Source organism: Equus quagga, chromosome 13 (genome assembly GCF_021613505.1).
Source record: "Equus quagga isolate Etosha38 chromosome 13, UCLA_HA_Equagga_1.0, whole genome shotgun sequence".
Lineage (NCBI taxonomy): Eukaryota > Metazoa > Chordata > Mammalia > Perissodactyla > Equidae > Equus > Equus quagga.
Window position 1 is genome coordinate 75,005,532 of NC_060279.1, and position 21,584 is coordinate 75,027,115.

The window sequence follows — 21,584 nt, forward strand, 5'->3', positions numbered from 1 at the left end:
TGCTCCACGTGGTCATTTGGAGCTCCAGGCTTCTTCCTCTTGGGAAATAGAATACATGCAGGATTACAGGGGAAGTTTAGAGGTCATGCCAGTACATCACTTCTGCCCCTTTTCCATTGGCCAGAATCTGTCACACGCGTTCGTCTTACGGTCTAGCTGTATGCCCCAGAGTCAAAAGAAATAGGGTTTGGTGAACAAGTAACACTGGCTTCACCACAGGTGCCTTTGGTTGCAAGCAACTAAAACTGATTCTGGCTGGCTTCAGCGCCAAAAAGAATGTCCTGAATAAACACCGGGGTGTGTTACAGAATCGAGGAAAGAGTTGAAGCCAGGAGCCCGCATAGTCCCAGACCTCACCGGCAGAGCTCGCATCTTTCCGGTTAGAGCAGTGCCTGGAGGCTCTTTCTATTGGAGCTGATCACGCCCATCTCCCCTCTGAGTCTTGAATCAGTTGAGAGAAATAAACACAAAAATCAGGTGAGATTCCTCCACAGAGAGTGCAGCTTGGCCTTGAGAGCACAATGGGGCTTCCTGACCCCTGTTCAGTTCACTCCCCAAGTGACAGAGCAGCTGGACAACTGAAGGTCCCATCTCCCAGAGACAGAGTGCCTTCCCGAGGGGCAGAGACAGTACAAGGCGGGTAAGTTTCCTCCCAAAACATTCAGGAAGGCAAAAATCCTTCTATCGGGCTTAGGAGTACCACAGAGAGAGCCAAGAAGGTTTGCCCTACATCTATCTCTGTGCTGCCAGGTTCCACATTTCATATTCCCAGAATCCAGTTGTCCTGGCTGGGATTAGGGAGTCAATTGTGAATCAGTCAATTAGTGCAAGGGAGACAAACGTGACGCATGGCCACTGGGGTCTATTTTTCTGAATCAGTGGTCCTACCCAGAGAACGGGGCCGCTGTGGGCTGCCTAGGAGTCTTTTTCAGCAGAATGACAACAACAGAGCAGATCAGACTACTGATCGGTACAGAAATGAGTATGAGTGTGTATATTTCAAGGAACGCTGACTACAGGAGCTGGGGATCTAGGGTAAGACTTCCCGGGAAAGGCACAGCTGGAGTGGGAAGTAGGTGCGAGGGGCGTGGAAGGGGTTCCAGCTGTGCAGGAGCGCGGGGACCCATGCGGCATTTTCTCTAGGTCTCTTACATCTCATTGATTATTTGGCTTTTGTTATTGTTGTCATTGTGAAAGCAATAATGTTTATTACATAAAAATCTCCCAACCCTAATAGGCCAACGGACTTTTTATTTTAGAGATGCTTTTAAAAGTGAAAACTTGGAAGCAACTCAAACAAATGACAATCCAATAGGGAATGATTGAATAAAGTAGGATGGGTCCATGCAGTGGGCTGTTGTATAGCTGTTAAAAAGAATGGACAGATCTGTAAGCACTGAGATGAAAGTGATAAAGTAAAGCAAATTATGCAGCTGTGTGAATTGTTTAAATACGTGTGTGTATAAAATGTATGTGTGTGTGTGTGTACAATGTATAGAAAAAGGAGGAAAACAACAGACTACTAACAATCCTTGGAGATGGGGCTGAGGGAGAATCCTCACTTCCCACTTTAGAAATAACTGTCTCGTTTCTATTTTCATTACAATAATTGGATATTTTGTCAATAATAAAAACATTTTTAATGGTAGCCTTAAGTTGGCCAGAAAATTGAGACTTTGAGAACATTTCATCGGAAACCTTACAATTTATCTACTTAATAGTCTAATTGATTTTCTACTAGGTTTTCTGCTATTTCCCGTTGCAATCAAAAAGTTTTATTTACTTCAGGAAATGGGAATTGGCTGGTTCATTTTTTAGAGTTATTCATAAAATTTGTTAAATTACAAGAGAGTTAACGCCAATGTGTCCTTCGGTTGTGCTGTCATAAAGATTTGTGCACCCCTCTGCCTAGCTGGGACTCCAGTGTGCTGCAGTCTAGGGGAACATGCCTGTTCTTGGCTCTAAACTTCTCTGAACTCCGTGAAGAAAGGGACCCTGCATTCCCGTCCCCATATCCCCAGCACCCAGCACAATATTTAGGCTAGGTGTTCAATAACATTCAATTAAATGGACTCATAAACTAAGGAAAGAAAAAATTATAATAACTTTCTCCAGCCCAAACAAAAATCGTTCTGCGGATGGGAAAATGTTAAAAGGAAAAATAATATATTCATGACGTGATTGGGATGCTGTTCTGAAGAGCCTATGGTGACACTGTAGTATGATATGATAGCTCTTACACTTTCTTGTGAATAAACAGATAATTGATCATAGCATTAGTTGCAATATTAGTCAAAACTCCCTTGTTGCTATTCGCAGAACATCTAATTTAAATACCTTAAGGAAAGGAGAAATTTATTAGCTCATAGAACTCACAAAATCTAAGGGGTAAATTCTGGCTTCAGGGATGACTACTAAAGAGGCCAGGTGAGGCTAGAAGAACTCCATCCCTACCCCTCAGTTCCGTGTCGTCTTCTTTCTCAGGCTGCCTTTCTCTGTGTGGTTGTAAGTGGCCACTACCGGCTTCAAGTCCAACAGAAAGAGAACTTCTTTTACCTAAGACTTCTAAAAGAAACGTGTCCTGGAGTTGAGTTTCGATCCTGGGTGGCCTAACTTGGCTTTTGTGCTCATCACATGGCTGTGTGAACGGGAGGTCCTGACTGTCCAGGCCTGAGTCGCATAACCATTACTAGATCAGGGATAGAGTCAACCCTACCTGAACTCCACCTGTGCTGAGAGTGAGGAAGAGGTGATGCCCCCATAGGGATTATAGCATAGATGCCAAAGGAAGCAGGAACGGACACTGGGAAGGCACAGCAGCACGTACCCACTACAGTGAGTGCTTGAAGCTGCCTGGAGTGCGTGTCCATAGAAAGCTGTGCTGCAAGTTGGAGAAGTGCGAATGCTGTGAGAATTCACATCCTAGTTAGACAGGTATCATAAAGTCATGCTCGTCCCGCAGTTTGCTTCATAGGCAAGATCAGTGGTTCTTTAGGGACAAGCCATGCCTGGGATCATAAACTAAACATTCTGACAGGACTGATATGAAAATTGGTAAGATCTTCTTGGAAAGCAATATTGAAATATGAATAAAGAGCCTTAAAATATTCATGTTCTTTGACCTAGTAATTCCACTTCTTGGAATCTATCATTAAAAAAAAAAATGTCAAGGGGCCAGCCTGGTGGTGTAGTGGTTAGGTTTGTGCACTCCACTTTGGTGGCCCAAGGTTCACAGGTTCGGATCCCAGGCATGGACCTACATACCCCTCGTCAAGCCATGCTGTGGCGGTGTCCCACATGCAGAATAGAGGAAGACTGGCACAGACGTTAGCTCAGCCACAATCTTCCTTAGGAAAAAAGAGGAAGATTGGAACAGATGTTAGCTTAGGGCCAGTCTTCCTCCCTCCCGATAAAAAGGGTCAAAATGTATTGAAAGCTTCCTGAATAAAGACGTTTATTGCAATGTTATTTAACATTTTCAGAATTTTTAGAAGACTAGACATAACCTAAGGTCTTAATAATAGAAGATGAAGTAAATTATAAATTATGCATATGATTGTTTTATGCAACTTTTAAAATAGTGTCAAGGAATTACCTTAGTAAATGATATCACATGGGGAAAATGATATTGTTTACCGTTACCTCTTCGATATTAAAAACAACCACATAATTTCTTATTTTCATGATTACATGCTTCCAAAAACATGCAATGTTTTATTACAAAAGTAAAAATGTTATACAAGAAATTAGACCTGGCTAATTTTTCGTATGTCCAGAGACACTCAGGGAAGATTTCTGAAGATGGGCCAATTTATTGGTTTTATATGGTCGAGCTGCAGAATTAATGGCAAATGGTAAATCTGATCCAACTTGTCAATGATGTTAAGTAGAAAGTCACTGACATTGGGCTGATGAGTTTCCAGCTTCAGCTTGAGAGTAGGTAGCATTTAAGCACCTTTACTGAGAAGCGCCACTGAGCAAGGCAGAGCCAGAACCGCCCAGAGCTGGGTTTGGTTTTAAATCGTTTGCACTCAGCGATTACAGAATTGTGTGACCTTCACCCCTGGTGGAGCTCCTTTTCAGCACATCCGTGTATCAAATCATCACATTGTACACCTTAAACGTACACAATGTTCTATGTCAATTATATCTCAATAAAGCTGGGGGAAAAAAACATTGTAAGCGACCCTGACCAAGAAGGGCATCAGCAGCCCACTCATCCTCTCGAATTTAAGAGTTTAGAGCCTTCCAACCCATCCGACAGGACTGCCACTCCTTATGTTAGAAGTTCTTGTCAAGAAACAACCACTTGAAGGTGCCTAAGGAGCAAACAGCTAACTGCCCTTTAAAAATACTTCAAAATGTTGGAGGCATTTAGCATTGAGCTATTAAAATTTCCCGTGTAAACTTTTGGCCTTGGAAGAAAATCAGAGTTCTCCCTTGTGTTTTTGTTCTTTGCTTCCCGTGGTATTTCTTAATTATCGGTTGGTATAAACAATGACTCTTGAAGCCTTGGTACTGATGGGACTGTTTGCAATTGGTAGGACCTTCAACAACAAAAATTATTTTTATTTTTGTTATTGAAGTTGGGTCAACTCACACTCTCTGTGTGAGTGATTATGAAACCAACCCAAACTGGTTTAAGTGACTAAGGAAAATTAATGCCCAAATGAGCTGAAAAGTCCATAGGCAAAGGCATGGCATGATGAAGTGGCCCCAGTGCAATCATGGGACAACATTTCTTTCTCTCCAGGGTTCCAGTCTAATTCTCTCGGTAGGCTACGTTCATTTTTGGACAGACTCTCCTGACCCCACACCTGCTGTGGCGTAGGATGGCTCATCTAGCTCCCTGCCTAAATGCTTGCAGGTTCACGCCATGGGGACACGGAACTTCCTTCTCCCAACTGGCAAGCATAGGTCCTGCCCTGGACTAGTCCTTGTGCCCCAGGGATGGCATGCACTTATTGGCTTCTTCTAATCGGGGCTCACTCCAAAAGTCGGTCAGAGTAGAAGGTGGGGAAAGTCAATCCAACCCACACCACACGGGCAGAGGAGAAGGGACTGGTAGGTCCCCAAAGGAAAAATGGGGTGCTGCCTTACCAGAAGAATGGTGTGCTGGTCGACCAAGACAAGCAAATCCAGCACAGAAGACAGTTTAAATGCAGGGGTTGTTATTTACCAACCACTACACTCTTCTTCATCTTGGGGTCAGGACCCTTGGTTAATTGAGTGTTTAAACACGGTAGTGAAATATCTGTCAAATATTCAAATGAAAAAACTTATGTCCATTGAGAGACAATAGTGGAATATTGCTTGTGTTAAATTTATCAGATCATGGCTGGATGGAAATGCATCTTCCAGGGGCCAGCACAGTGGTGTAGTGGTTAATTTTGAAGTGCTCCACTTCAGCAGCCCAGGGTTCACTGGTTCATACCCCAGGCACAGACCTACACACTGCTCATCAAGCCGTGCTGTGGTGGCATCCCACATACAAAAATGGAGGAAGACTGGCACAGATGTTAGCTCATCAACAATCTTCCTCAAGCAAAAAAAGAAACTTTGGCAACAGATATTAGCTCAGGGCCAATCTTCCTCACCTAAAAAAAAAAAGAAAAGACTCTTCCAAATTTAACATGACATGAAGGGCTAAAATGACTATGAATGACATAAAAGAAGTACCATACAAGTGACTCTAAACCTCAGGTGGTATTTTTTCACCTGTAAAATGAGAATAATAAATGCAATTTAACATGCTTTTTGGAAAGATTAATGACGATGATTTCTGAAAAGTCCAGTAATCCAATGCCTGGCTCATCAGATCATTCAGTAAAGATGAGTTCCGAGAGCTGCCATCTTTGTCCTAATCTCATCATCAAACTTAACCTCATTTCCGGATCAGTTTCATGAGGTTGCTGTGAAATGACATGTATGGGTGTGAACATCAAATGTGCCATGTATACCCAAACCCTGGAAACGAAACATTCTGGAAGGTATCAAATGTCCCCTTAAATACGGACAGAAAATAGAGTCCATCCCACAGCCAACTCCAGTCTACCTAGTCACTGCCTCGTATCGGAGAGATTCCAAACGCTCATATATAAGAATAGGTGAAAGCGTCATGGCTGATAAAGATGCCTGCCCTCCACAGAGGAGGGCAGAGAGGCAGCCTGAGCAACACACTTGCCACCTATCCAAACCCAAACCCAAATCTAATGCCACCTTCTCTGTTGTGTTTTTGCTTTGTAGACTCTGGAAAATCCCAAGTATGAATTAATCATCGAGGCTCAGGACATGGCTGGACTGGATGTTGGATTAACGGGCACGGCCACGGCGACAATCATGATCGACGACAAAAACGATCACTCACCGAAATTCACCAAGAAAGAGGTAACCCCTGCTGAACACTGCCCTCGCTGTCACAGCCATGATTGCTGATCAATACTAGTTCCGCGTAGCCCCGCCCCTGGTGGCTTCCCGTTTGCAAGATCAAAACACTCCTTTGTGGAGAGAGAATGGTGTTTTGCTAGAATACTTTCTCATATTTTTATCTGTTTGTTTTTTTTGTAAAGCTGAAAATACCAATGAGAACAAAAGCATTGAGTCTTGTCAAAGTCCATGAGAAAATAACTTCTAATGCCGAAGTGCCATTTTCAGAGTTTTATCGGGATTATTTAGTGCTAAGTCATGCAAGTCCCATTGTGATCGTAGCATAACAATAACAATTTTTTTCAGCAAGCACAGATTGAGAGGCCAGACGGAACAGCAGCAAGAAAAGAAAGCAGATTTTCTTGGCAATAACAAGGTGGCCCAGGAGCTTATAAATAACCCCCAAGTTAGCTTGTCTGGGAGAGGCATTCCTCATCCTCGGCTCCGACGCTTTCATGACTATGGATCATGGTTGTCATTTCCCATTTATTCCAGTGGAGCAATGTTTGGGGACTGGCTGAGTATCCAAGATTACATTCAGTTGCCGAATTTGCATCCAAACTAGGAAGTCATTTGCACTGTGCTCCTGATGGAAATGTTCTAAGATCATGGTTTCTCTGGGGATCAGGATGAGAGCCAAGGATTTGACACCCCTCTCACGGACCAAGAGCACAGAACCAGTAATGACAGCCCCTCCCAACTGCTGAGCCTTTACTGGCATTCCACCACCACCAGGGGGCTCTCCGCCTTCAATCTGTTGCCTCATTTGACTGTCTGACGTTGGTTTCATTAACCACTTTTTACCAACGAGGGAGCCTATTTTAAGCTCAGAGAATCTAGATGACTGTCCCAAGGTCACAGGCAGAGGAAATGGCAGAAATGGGATGTGAACACAGCTCCCTATGAGCCAGGCATTTAGCTGCAGCTCTGTGCTTCCTCGTTGGCTCTTGATGTTTTCCACCCTGCCACGTGTTTAGGGAAAAGACCCATGTCTGGATTTGCAGTTGCCCAACCCCTCTCTGGAGAGCCCCGGGGCCACCTGAGATGCTTGGGGCAGGTGGGCCCTCTTGGCCTCCTCATTCCCCAGTGACATCTCCACCTCAGCAGCCCTGCATGACTCATTCAGGAGGTGAAATCTCCCTCTCTCCGGTGGTGTCTTGGGCACTCGGGATTCCAACCTCAAAACAGCCGAGTCCACAGTCGCTGATGTGGCTCCATTCTATTGTTCCCATGACAGCGTTCCTATAACTGCTAATACAGGTTGCTTACTATTCCCATGTTTCTCAAAACGGTGTTCCGAGAAATTAGTTCCACAAGGTACAGCCTTGTAGGGCAGGGGGTGGGGGGGATTTCAGGATCAGACAGATGTGGGGAACATCGAGTTGAATAGTTTGAAAGATTTCTTTTCCTGCAGGACTTCTGAGTACCTGTAAGATGCTTTGTGTTTGTTTAAGAGGAGCAGGTATGGGCTGTAGGGTTTCTCACTTATTTGGCCTGGGGAGAATTTTTCCTGGACCCGCTCATCGTGTCTTATTGAGCTGGTGTTCATAGAATGTTCACTGGGGACGTTGGTTTATCTGCAGAATTTCTTGTGAACTTATTTCAAAAGAACAACTCAAGGCACATTGTAATATTCAATATAGACATGGTAATGAAAGTAAAAGTGAGGTAACCCCAATCTAAAATAAGAAAAGCTACCAGCGTTACCAAGTGGGTGGGGTTAATTAGTTACCTTAGTTCAGCCCTGAATTGGGCCCCTGTGACTCAGGAAAAAAAGAAGTGTGTGCCCAGTCATGGACTAAATACTGTGGGCGAGAGACTATTTTTATTGTTAACACCGCTGAATTTAAGGAAAAATTTCATGTAGATCTTAAAGTCAAGTCATAGACCCTGAGTAGCATCATGGGAAATGTACTCACCTGTGGATATTGGCAGAAGCACAAAAATTCTCTTCCAATGGACATTGGACAACGAGCTTAGGATTCCTGCAGGGCAGAGCTGATGTCCCAACTTGCATAGAGATGTGAGTAATAAAACGAGAGGAATGGGTAGCTAGCAAGTACATCAAACACTTTCTCTTAGATATTAGATGTCCCAAAGGAGTCTTTGTCCAATTGGATCAATTAAATTCACAGTAGAGTTTTCTAGCATGCTCCTGAAAGGCTGATGCTCTTTGTTGTTGTGGAGGGAGCCATACATTTTGGATACCAGAATTGCTAGAGGGAGTGTAACAGAGATGTGACCGGGTGGGCTCTGGTACCAGAACTGGATTCAAATCCCCCCCGACCAGCCATGGGACATGAGCATGTTAACCATCTACATTCTCTTTTCTTCACTGTTAATGAGGCTGATCACAAAGCTGACCTCATTAGGTTCTTGAGAATGTTAAGTGAGCTGATGATCAAAAGCACTGAGACAGTGCTTGTCACCTGGTATTCTCTAGAGTGTTGGTGATGAGAATAGTGGTAGTTAAGAATGTGGTAGTGAAGACAATGGTGATGAGGATGGTGGGATAAAGCAGTGAGGAAGATGGCGGTGAGGAAGGTGGTCGTGAGGAAGGTGGCGGTGAGGAAGGTGGCAGTGAGGAAGGTGGTGAGGAAGGTGGCGGTGATGACAAGATGACGATATGATGACAAGGATCTTTCTAAACTTTAAGAGACCAACTGACATTCTTAACTAAATAGCCATCTCCCCTCTCTGTTGAAAGGCTGCTGTTTTCCTTTAAAGTAATCTATGAACCTGCCCAAACACTTCAAAATATATGGTTAAGACCCTAGAGTTCTAGAGGAGAAGGAATTCTGGAGGAAAGGTGGCAGAAGCTGGAAAATGAGTAACTATGAACGAAAGGAAAAAGACCAAGAGAAGCCTGTTAGGGTGAGAAGGAGAAACTGATGAGGACTCAGCCCAAATGTAGTGGTCTCTAGGGTGTGGAAGAGGGGGAAGAGGACAGAGCTTGTGGTCTTGAAGCTGAAATAACTTTCAGAGATAAGGTCAAGGTTCAGTCACTCCAGAATGGAAATAGTGGTCATCTGGGTTTGAGGGTGTCTAGAAAGCTGGCCAAGGAGATGTTGTCTTATACAAGTTTCTACATATCTTAGGACATTTCTTAGGAAATCCATAGGAATATATGGTGGTTGTTTTAATTCTTTTTGACGTGATCTTCTATCTCCAGAGAAATGCATTTTTTAATGTCTCAACAATCTATTGAAAAGAGAAGTTATGGTTGGCCATAAATAATAAAGACTGGAAACAGCACTGTGCTAAACAAGACAAAGGTATAGTTTCTCTCACATAAAAGTCTATAGGTGGATAGTCCCAGGCCAATATGGTGACAAGATGACATTACCAGTTTCCCCAATTCCTTTCATCCTTCTTCTCTACCTTCTCCAAAGCTGTCTCATGGTACAATAGAGTCACTGCAGCACCAGCCATCATGTCCATATACCAGAAAGAAAGAAGCAGGAAATGAGAAGGGAAAAGGAGGACATTTCACCTAAGTGGACGTCATTTAAAGAGCTTCCCCCTAAACTCAAGTGACTTCTGCTTGCGTTTCCTTAGCTTCCCATTTCTGTAAGAGAGACTGAGAAATAATTCCAACTATCTTTAGTTGTCATTATTGCAGCCCTTGGTAATATAGGGGAACTAAGAAGGGAGACATTTTAAAGGTTATTTTAAAAAGTAAGTTCTTAGTGCAAAGTATTTGCTGTTCCCCTCTTGTTTGTTTACACTGACTATAACTCCCTGAAAAGCAAGGCCCACCCCTCTCTTGTTCTCTGTTGCATTCCCAGGAGGCACTCAATCATTCAGTATTTGCCGAATGTTTCCTGAAGATAATTTTAAGTTGAGAACAGTGTCATTGGATATGATGAACCAAGGTCATACTTAAAATAGCTACTGATACATGAAATCAATTCTCACTCATTGACTTTCATGAAAATTTGGGTTAGAAGAGTTAGTCTCCCTGTAAAGAGTCTTTGGGGAGTTTTCCTAGTAGTTTTTACACATGGCATGAACTAAATATTAATTTTGCCTTTCCTAGATTAGGTATTTTGAAATGATTTCAGGAAATCTTGTTAAACTCTCCTAGCCTAGAGTTTGAATTGTAGGTGAGGATCTCAATCCCATTTAGATCAAAGTGACTTGTCCCTTCCTCTAGCTATGGTTTATTTTTTTAGAAAAGACTTCTGATTTGTGCCTAGAACATGGTTTTGACTGTGTTCTATACTGACTGAATAACTCGTATGTTCACATAAACCCCAGGTCACGAGGATCAATAAACTCTCTATTAATTTTAAAAGAACGTGTTTGTAAGTGACTATAAGATTTTTTTAAATTGAGTTTTTCTTCATATATTCAGTCAATTAATTTTCAGATCTTACCCTAAAATTGTGATTGGTAATTTAAACAATAACAGGATATTTTTGGCTATTTGATGAATTTTTTTCAAAGATAAATGTTTCGATATTTGAGATATAACATTATAATACCTGTAATAAAAATGGCATAAAGCTTAAAACGTCCTGTCCTCCAGCTGGAGGATGAGAGATGAGTAAATGCTCCAGTTTTCACCACGGCATGAAGATAAATGGCACGAGCTGGAAGCCAGCAAGCTGAAACCGAGCCACCCGCAGGTATTCACACTCAGTTCTCAAGTGGATGCTGGGATCCAGTCTCCAATTCCTAAAAGCCAGTGTCAGGTCTTCAAGAACCTTGATGCCTCAAGATTCTTATTTTTCTTTGGATGATTAACTTTTTATAATGAAAATATTTTATTAATTAACCGCCTAATTCACCCTGTAATACTTTTTCTCTTACGTGTTTTACTGCAAACCCTATGGTCTCTTTTTTTATAGAATAATTATGTAGTATCATTTCCTCTAGGAAGAAAACAAAAAGTCTAGTTTCCCCTAGCAAGGTAGATAGAAACTTGCTCTGTATTATTGAGAGTTTAGAAACTTTTTTTTTCACCTTCACAACACATTTCATTATTGGAAAATGCATGTAAATTTTGAGAATTGTTAAATTTGAGAGAATCTCTATCAAGTTTCTGTCAAATATGCAAATGAGCTATATAATTTCAAAGGCTCTTGTGTAAATTGTTGACATTTGTTAACCATGTCATCCGTGGTGGTCATCCATGGTCTTGTTTTGAGGCATATTAAAAGTTTTATATTATCTTTTTTTTTTTTAAAGATTTTATTTTTTTCCTTTTTCTCCCCAAAGCCCCCCGGTACATAGTTGTATATTCTTCGTTGTGGGTCCTTCTAGTTGTGGCATGTGGGATGCTGCCTCAGCGTGGTTTGATGAGCAGTGCCATGTCCGCGCCCAGGATTCAAACCAACGAAACACTGGGCCACCTGCAGTGGAGCGCGCGAACTTAACCACTCGGCCATGGGGCCAGCCCCCAAAAGTTTTATATTATCTTTATCAATGTTGGCATGGCAGGTCGAATCACAAGAAATTTAGATCTTTACCAATGTGTTCATTATGATTCATTTCTCCTCATTAGTAGGTTTATCAAACAATCAAGGAGCCATTTTATTTCTTAGGTTAGAAATTTACTTTTTCCTCTTAATGAATTATCTGATGCGGAATGATGTCAGGATAACATCTATTTATTTCATTCTTTAACTTTATCGCTTTTGCTTCATATTCCATTGTGGTTTTTTGATATATAATTCACATACCCTAAATTTCACCTTTTTAAAATGTTCAATCATTGGCTTTTAGTATGCTCACAAAGTTGTGCAGCCATCACTACTATCTAATTTCAGAACATTTTTATCACCCCATGCCCGTTAGCAGTCACTCCCCATGCCCCTTTCCCCAAACCCTTAGCAACTTCTAATCTTCCTTGTATTTCTGTGGACTTGCTTATTCTGGACAGTTCATATAAATGGAATCGTGCAACATGTGGCCTTTCATGACTTGCTTCCTTCACTTAGCATATGTTTTCAAGGTTCCTCCATGTTGTAGCATTTCTTTTCACAGCTGAATAATACTCCTTTATATGGATAGACCACATTTTGCTTATCCATTCATCCACTGATGGATATTTGGGCTGTTTCAACTTTTTGGCTATTGTGAGTAATGCTGCTATGAACATTCCTGTACTGAATTTTCTCTTAATTCCTTAATAGTTAGAATGAAAACGAATAGTAGAATGAAAAAGTTAGCCATAATATTGCTCCAAATTAGGAGTCTATAATTTCTCTCTTGTTTAATTGAAACATTCAGAAATATCTTTCTAAATTGCAATTAATATAGCTTACTCAAGACTTATGGAGTCATTTTAATAACCATATAACTTCCATACAAACAAGTACACAAATACTGAGTGATTTTGTTCTCCACAAGTCAAATATGAAACCAAATCAAGAAATAGAAAGCGACCAGCAGCTCAGACGCTTCCTAAAACTCCTCTCAGCCACCACTGCCTCAAAGTCTATTACTTAATTCCACGTATTTGGGGTTTCCTTGTTATTTCCTTGTTATTGATATCTAGCTTAATTCTACAGAGGTTAGAGACCATACTGCATGTGATTATAATCTTTTGATATTTTTGAGACTTTACAACAAGCATGTGATCAATTTTGATAAATGGTCCACGTGCTCTTGAAAATAATGTGAATTCTACAGTTGTTTAATATTCTTATTGAAATCTTCTAGAGATGTTTTTTGTTAATCTTCTTGTTCTATCAGTTACTGAAAGAGTAGTTATGATATCTATGATTGTACATATATCTATTCTCCTGTTAGTTGTATCAAATTTTTATTTGAATATTTGAAGCTGTGTTATTAGGTGCATACAAATTTAAAATTGTTATGTCTTCCTGATGTATTGACCTTTTATTATTACAAAATTTTTTGCTTTAACATTTGCCTTGTCTGGTATGAAAATAACTACCCTAGCTTTCTTTTGTTTAGTGTCATCAGGCTATATTTCTTTCCATCCTTTCCTCTCTCAAGTTTTTTGTAATCATATATTAGAGTGTGTCTCTTAAAAACAGTGTATATTTGAGTTTCGATTTTTTAATCAATTCTTATAGTCCTAGTCTTCTTACTTGGATTATTTTGTCCATTTACATTTAATGCGAGTACCATATATTGGAGTTTAAATCTGCCAATCCTAATATTTGTTTTCTATTTGTTGTACCTTTCGTATATTTCTTTTTTTCTCGTTTCTCACCTCTTCCTGAATTAATCTTTTTTTTATCATTTCATATTCTGTTCTAATAACTTATTTGTTATACTTCCTGTTCATATTCTTGTAGTCGTTTCTGAGAAATTGAAAGATACATCCTTGACTTACGGAATCTAACATAAATTAGCATTTTTGCCACTTCCGGGATTCTTCAAGGACCTTAGAACATTTCAACTCCCTTTATCTTCTTACCATCTTTTGAGATATTGTTGTCATGTTTTAATTCTACATATATTTTACATTTCACAAAAATATTACTGTTTTATATAATAAATATCCATTTATATTTGCTCATTTATTTACCCTTTATATTATTATTTATTCCTTCATGTCTCTGTGCTTCCATGTGGGATAATTTTCCTTCTGATTAAAGAATTCCTTATTATTTTAAAAATAGTGCAAATCTGTTGGTGATAAATTCTCTCATTGTTTGTCTGAGTTTTTGAATCGTATTTTCACTGGATGCAGAATCTCAGTTGACAGTTATTTTTTCTTGTAGTACTTTAAAGGTGACATTTCATTGATTTGTGACATCTATTAATGTTTGTTGAAAGGTCAGCTGTCAGTATTACTTTCTTCTCTATTGAAAGAGCTGTGGCTCTTCTCTCTGGCTGCTTTTAATAACATTTCATCTTTACTTTCCAACAGTTTTGCTATGGCATGGTTTAATTTATATTTATCATACTTGTTCCTTAAGCATGTCAATTCATAACATACGTCTTCAAATAATGCTTTTACCTATTTTCTCTCATCTTTCTTAGTCTGTCTCTGTCTCTTTCTCTCTCTATATATATGCATATGTATATATATGTATATACCAACTTTCTATGCTTCTGTTGACTTATTTGCCAGCTCATCAATCCTCTCTTCTGCTACGTCTAACTGCTATGTTTAATCTACTATTATACACATCTACTGATTTCTTAATTCTACTTATTATATTTTAAATATAATTTCCATAATTTATTTTACAGATTAAAATTCTCTGCTCAAATTTTCCCTTTTATCTATCTTTTATCAAATCTTTCCCTCTATTTTCAGTATTTTTCACTTGGTTTTGGTTATTTGTTATGGCCCCTTGGCATGCCTAGAAATTTTCTTTGTTTAATTATGAACAACATATGTGAAAAATTTTTAGAGATTATTTGGGCCTCTGGCTGGTGTAATATTCCTCCAGAAAGGATTTACTTTTGCCTTCTGTAAACCAATAAGAGCAGAAAAAGATGGCTTTAAATCAGATGGGACTGGGTTGGTTCACAGCTGGGTTTTAGTCTTTTATGAGACTAATCTACTTCCTGGTTTCCCTTATTCCCTGGGTGCAGCCTTTCTGGGGCCTTAACTGAAAGTCTGGTATGTTTACAAGGGCTCTTCCACCTTGGAGACCCTGAACTTCAGTTGTTGTCTTCTCAGCCCCATGAGACTGCTGAAAGCTCTGCTTGGCTTCCTGGCCTCTCAGCCAGTACTTTCTGCTCAGATCCTTAGCCCCTTGTCCCTATGCCATTACAATTTAGAAAATGCCTTAAGGGTTGAAGCTCCATAGAGTATTGGCCTCACTTCAGTGAGCTTCCCTTCTCTGCAGGATCTGATCCTCAAGTTCTGGCTGCCTTGATACTTCTCCAGTGCTTTCAAAGAGACGAGGTGGGAGAGTTGTGTTAAGTCCATATTCTTGAGTTATTCTAGATTTGAGGGTTGTTCTAGAAGAAGCTTGCCCCAATGACCATCAACAAAGAAATAAACCTTGATTACCATTTTAACATAGAGTATCAGAGAAAGCAGTAGACATTGGGTATACAAAATTCACTGTGGCACAAAACATCGTGATGTCTTCATTAAAAATATGGATTGAAGAAATACAATTAAATGGTTTTACAGTGCCCACCCCCTCTCATATCATTTGCTTCAAAATCAACTCATTTTAGTAACAAGTTTAAAAATTTTGTCTGTCTTCTGGGAAGTTGAACTACGTAATTAAAGGCAAGTGTTGATTTCTGATTCCCTGACTCTTGAGTTGACATGAGTATCTGGAGTTTTCTTAACTCTTTTGGATCTTTTTATTTGTTTTTGGTGGTTTGTGGGTTCCAGGTATGAAGTTAGAAAATGCGCCTTTGTGTGCCATCTTTTACTAAAAGTCTAATTGAGGTGAATATATTTATCCACGTCTCCAGGATTCCATGCAAAATATTTGAATGCTTCAAATGAAACTCTCCTACTTCCATAAGAGTTTTCCTTAGGAGAGCCCTCAAAATTCAGATGTGCCTGTGTGTAAACACTGACCACAGAATTACACATTCTTGCTTGCTCAATAGAGATTAATCCAGAAAGCCAACCACATATGTCTTAGAAGATCCAACCTATTTCAATTATCTGACTCAAGTGACTTTTCTGGAGGGTGGAGTCCAAGACATTTTAACAACCAGATAAATCTTTAAGATGATTAAATGTTACTCCAAATAGCCCAGACTCACTCTTCCCATGAAGCTTTTTATAGCCATTATGGCAAAATAGGTGAGACTTTTTTCTGGGATGCTGTGAAATCACATATCTGACAGTTTTCTATGCGGCTGAAGTTTTAAATAAAACCAAACATACGCTATTGGGATCTGTACCCCCTGTGTTGCGCAGTGGGATGGGGGAATCCCAATATGTAACGAAATGGGATATTTGGAGAGAATAGAACAGTGTGATTTCAGTGCACAAGGACCACTAATTTTGATCTGTGCCAACAGTAACCTTCTTGAATACATCAGTTCCTGGTCCATCTTTGTCCAAGCCAACACCTTGTCCAAGGACTCTAGAAGCTATCTATTGAAAATTGCATTCCCAACCTCCCACCACATAATTGAAGAGGGGCTAGCTGCACACAGCCAACACCCACGTTCCCCATTTATCTTCGCTTGGAAGGGCTGAGTTTTTGCTTTCTTCTCCTGTGCCAAGGTCATAGAAAAACATGAAATCATCAACTAAATCTTCCAGTGTGCAAATTTCAGAAGTACTTGAAACAGCAGGACTACAGCTGGATTTCTTGACTAAAAGAGAGTGAAGGGAAACATTGGTACAAATATAAGCAACACTCTATAAATAGAAGCCATCATCCAAACAGGAGTCTTCCAGCTAAGGAAAAGGGTGGTGTGTGCTTGCCCAGATTTAATTGTTCATAGACAGCAGGGTGAGAGATTCTGCATTGTTGAAAATGCCCATGTCCATTATAAACTATGTGTGTGATGCCAAATCATCTGGATTTTTTCTTAAGTGAAACATTGTAATCTACCCTGTGGCTGGTTCTTCAAGTGTCTTGTAGAAGTAGACCAGACAGCCAGAGGATTTATTGCATTAATCACTCTTTCGTAATTATATTCATGATGTGTTGATCCCTATCACCCCTGTGTGAACCTCTATGCAAATTCTGCCCCTCTGCTAACCCTCTGGTTACGCTCTGAGGGTCAGCGCAACTCAGTAGCAATAAAAGCCATTTTTTACTACAGCTGGCAGAGTCTCACCACTGAGCCACTCTGCAGCACAGTGGCCTCTGAAGACTTCGTCCATCTGTTTCTTTTCAAAGACAAGATCCTCACACTAAGAGAAACAACCACAAAGATAGAAAAAGTATTTTTTTGAACGCTAAGAATGCAACATTACTACTCCTCTATAATGCAGCTTGAAGGAGAACTTGAGTTCAAAACTAGAAAGCCAAGAGCAACAAAAATGGAGTGTGTTGGAAAATGAATCGTCCAAGCCCACACTGCACCTGGAAACCATTTTGTACTACACAACGTTAGAAATAAGATCTCTGGGTCTTGTGTGTGGGTGGTTTTAAACACTATCCACCTGGTCACAGCCTACCTTGGTCTCAGGCCACACAGAGGTTCAATTTATTCCCCAAACATGCCAAGCTTTGGCATGCCTCAACACCACTGCCCATCCTGTTCTCTTCTTGGAATGCCTTTCTTTTCTTTTGTATCTGGAAAACTGCAATTTACCCTTCAACACCCAAAGTATATATCCCCCAGGCGAGTTGCTGCTTCTTTCTCCTGTTCCTACACGCACTGGGCATCCCCCAGCATAGTATTATCACAGTGCCTTTTAATCATGTGCTCATATTCTATCTTCCTAACACCATTTGAATGCTTTGACATTTAGGGGCACATCCTTTTCATCACTGCCTCTATGGCCAAGCACAGGGATGGCACCGATGAACGTATTATTCATGCAGCAAATATTTATTACAGCCTATTGTATCTCATCTTCTAATATACTATTAAATTTTATTCTAGTCCAGATTAAATAGTGTTATGTGTATCCCATTATATGTTGTTACATAATATTCTATTATGTATTCTATTCTATTCTAATATGTACATATTTTAGTCTAATGTTTACCTTCTAATGTGCCATAAAATTAAATTATTTACTCACTTATCGTCACTCTCCCCAAATTAGAATGCAAGCCCCATGAGAAGGGAAACTTTTCCTCTTGTTCCTGCTGTGGCCCCAGCACCCAGCCCGACGTGTAGCAGATGACCAGATAATGGACGGATGAGTGAACACATTGTAAATGTTTGACAGTAAGCCACAGAGGTAACCGAAAACTTAGAGGCATGTTGTTGGAGGGACTTTAGAAAGAATCTCCTCTAACCCCCTGGCTTTAGAGATGAGGGACGCTGCTGAAGGCAGATAGCAGATCCCAGGCCAGTCGCATCGCGGCACAAAATGCTGCTGCCAATGAAAAATGAAGGCCCTACAGTAACACAAAAGTCAGGAGCAATGCTGAGGTTTATCATCTTACGTGGTGCCCCGAGAGCCAAGAGGGTGGGAGTTAAATTCCCTTCCAGAAGTGAATAAATGAATCTGCATGAACTGTAGAGAGCCCTAAATCTGCTTCCCTACCAGGCACGTAAAAAAAGAAAGAAGAAAGAAAGAAAACTCAATGTTAATAAATAATATATAAAGGAATCTTTAGAGTGGAGACAGGCTCAACTTATCCTGCAAACCTAAAAACAAGAAAGAAGGAAAATATTGCACAGCTCCAGAGTTCTGTATGGGTTCATTCTTATAAGTGGGATTAAACAAAATAATCCAGAATTGATTGTAATATGTTCATTTGCTTCCAAACTAAAATCTATTTCTGTTTCAGACTGGGTATCAGTTTTCCCAAGGTTGGCAGTGTTTTATTTTGCTGTCGACCTGCCCAGATCTAAGATAGGAATTATAAGAAGTATCTTCTTTAGTCTGTCTTACCTGATGTACCTATATTTGTATATCACACATCATCACATCATACTGTTGCTTTCCAGAGTGCATTCATTCCTTCGTTCATTTATCCACCAGCCCATCCATCACACACGTATTCCATGCTTCCTCTTTGCCAGGCACTGTGTTAGGGATGCTGGGATGCAACACGATGAGCACAACAAACATGGCCCCTGACCTCTTGAAGTTACAATCTAGAGTGGGGACAGCCAACCAGCAAGTAGCTACAGATGGCCCCTCATGACAAGACAGAACGGGGTGAAGCCACCACGAGGGGAACAATGTGGGCACCGACCATGGACTTCAGGGAAGTCTCCCCTGAGGTGACATCGACAGTGACTGTGTTTGTGTCCTAGAGCTACTGTAACAAAATACCACACACTGGGTGGCTGGAACAATAGATGTTTATTCTCTCGCAGTTCTGGAGGCCAGAAGCCCAAGATCAATGTGTCTACAGGGTGGTTACTTCGGTGGGGGAGTCTGTTCATGCCTGTCTCTTAGCTTCTGGTGGTTTGCTGGCAATCGATGGTGGTCATAGGCGGTAGATCCGTCACCTGAGCTCTGCCCTCATCCTCAAATGGCCTTCTCCCTGTGTGCATGTCTGTGTCTAAACTCCCCATTTTTATAAGGACATTAGTCATATTGGATTAGAGCCCACTCTAAGACCTCATCTTAACTTGGTCACCTCTGGAAAGAAACTATTTCCAAGTAAGGGCACATTCTGAGATACTGCCATTAGGACTCCAGCATATCTTTTTGGGAGACATAATTCAACCCACCACAGTGAGCCCCCGATACACAGGAAGTCCCCGAGGCTGGGAAGAGCAGGTCTTGCTTGAGGAACCGAGAGCTGTGCAGCGTGGCAGGAACAGCATGAGACGGGGCGAGGGATGTGAGACTAGACAGGACGGCAGGGGCCAGACCCTACAGGCAAGGCAAGGAGGCTGGATTTGCTGAAGCGCAGTGGGAAGAGGAAGACCTGGGTAGACAGTAAGAAGGGTAGAGGACAACGTTCCAAGACGCAGAGTCCCCACACTGCTCCAGAACATGGTTGTTCCACGGGGTGAATCATTGGCCAGAAGATTGCTGGGGACGATGCCACTAGTCACACGTGACCCCACTGCCTACATCCTTCACAGAACTGGGAATAAAACCGAGGGGAAAGCAACATCTGCGGACATTTACGGAGTCATCTTTAAGCTTACGAAGACCTCGCACACCCCACATGCTCCCTCTCACCTAATATCTGGACAGTCCAGTGAAGGCAGTCTGCTGGGCGCCCCTGTACAGATAAGAGAGCGCTGGCTATGCAGGCCAATTCCTTCCCCAACGTCACGGGGCAACTGGATGTTGTGATCTAAACTTTGCGTCTCCTTTTTGCTTGCAAATTTAAGGAGAAGTCTTTCTTTAGGTAGCAAGCTTCTCGTCAACAACAGCAAATGTGTAATGAGTGCTTATCAAAGGCAAGACGGCTCATTCTCTCAGAAGCTCTGTCTGCCCAGCGCTGCCTGGATCTGCTCTTTCATCCTCTTTGCCATCAAACAAACATCCAAAAGCCAAAGCAAACACCTGAAAACACTCGCTTTGCACCAGGCGGGGTCCACGAGCTTTACGCACCCTCTGTCGTTCCCTCCTCCTGCCAATCCTGAGACAGGAACCATTGCAGTTATACCCATTCCATGGGTGTGGATACCGAAGCTCACACAGCTGAAGAACTTGCCCAGAGTCTGGCTCCCAGGCTTTCAACCCTGCACGAAGCTGCCTCTGTGCCATGAAGGGATTACCATCTCACCCACTCGGTGCCAGCACACCCAGTTCTCAGGACGTTTCTGCCTGATTCAGCCCCAGCTGTTATCTTCCTGCTCCATGGTCTTGCCCTTTGGGCCAGCTCTCTAGGATTCCTCGCCAGGGCTATTCCCCAGGGAATGCCCATCCAGTTTTTCTCGTGACGCTTGTGTGCCAGGGGCTTGCTGAGGAACCCGGGTTTATAACCTCCAGTCTCCGCTCTACTTGAACTTTCTGAACTTCAACTCATGGCCTCCTGCTTCTTGAGGCCTCTCCTTCCTATCTGTTCAAGTGAGGACAATGTTTTGTGCAAGCCCTGGATATAACCACGGCACAAACAAAAATGCTCTGGGCTCCCTGGGACAATCTAAGCGACTCTTTCTCCCTCCGCAGTTTCTTCAAATTAAAAAAAAAAAGAGAGAGAGATGTCTTTTAATAGCCAATGAATTTGATTAGCAGGCTTAAGTCTTTATTCTGATAGGTCCAGTGGGCAAATATAATAATCATGTCTTATGAGCAAAGAATAAATGAAAAACGTTTTCATCCATAAAACCAACTTTTTTAAGCTAACAGTTATTAAGTGCTTGTCTGCGTGCGGCCCTGTGCTAAATGCTTTTGCTTTAGGCATCTTAATTCATCTAATTCTCACCACAGTCCTATGATACAAGTACTCCTATTACCCCCATTTCATCAGTGAGGAAACTGAGGCACGGGGAAGTTAAGAAACGCACCCGAGGTTACAGCGTGGTGGGACCGGGACGCCCGCTCAGGGTTCCTGAGCCCTGCCCTCAGCCGCTACCCGATACTCACGATACTCACGGTCTGAGTTCCCACACATTGTCCCAGCTCTGTGGGATTCAGAAGTGCAAGGAGCCAGGGCCCCTGACAAGCACGCCTTCTCTTAGGAGACCTCACAACCAAG

At 41.5% G+C, this 21,584-nt stretch overlaps 1 protein-coding gene across 1 annotated transcript in view; it reads left to right on the forward strand.

Annotated features, from left to right (window-relative positions):
* The window catches only part of CDH13 (cadherin 13), a 985,922-nt gene that overhangs the window by 838,191 nt on the left and 126,147 nt on the right, over positions 1-21,584 (forward strand). The window contains exon 8 of the mRNA XM_046683164.1: positions 6,247-6,387. Within this exon, the coding sequence (XP_046539120.1) occupies positions 6,247-6,387 (141 nt within the window). The remainder of the gene's footprint in view (positions 1-6,246; positions 6,388-21,584) is intronic.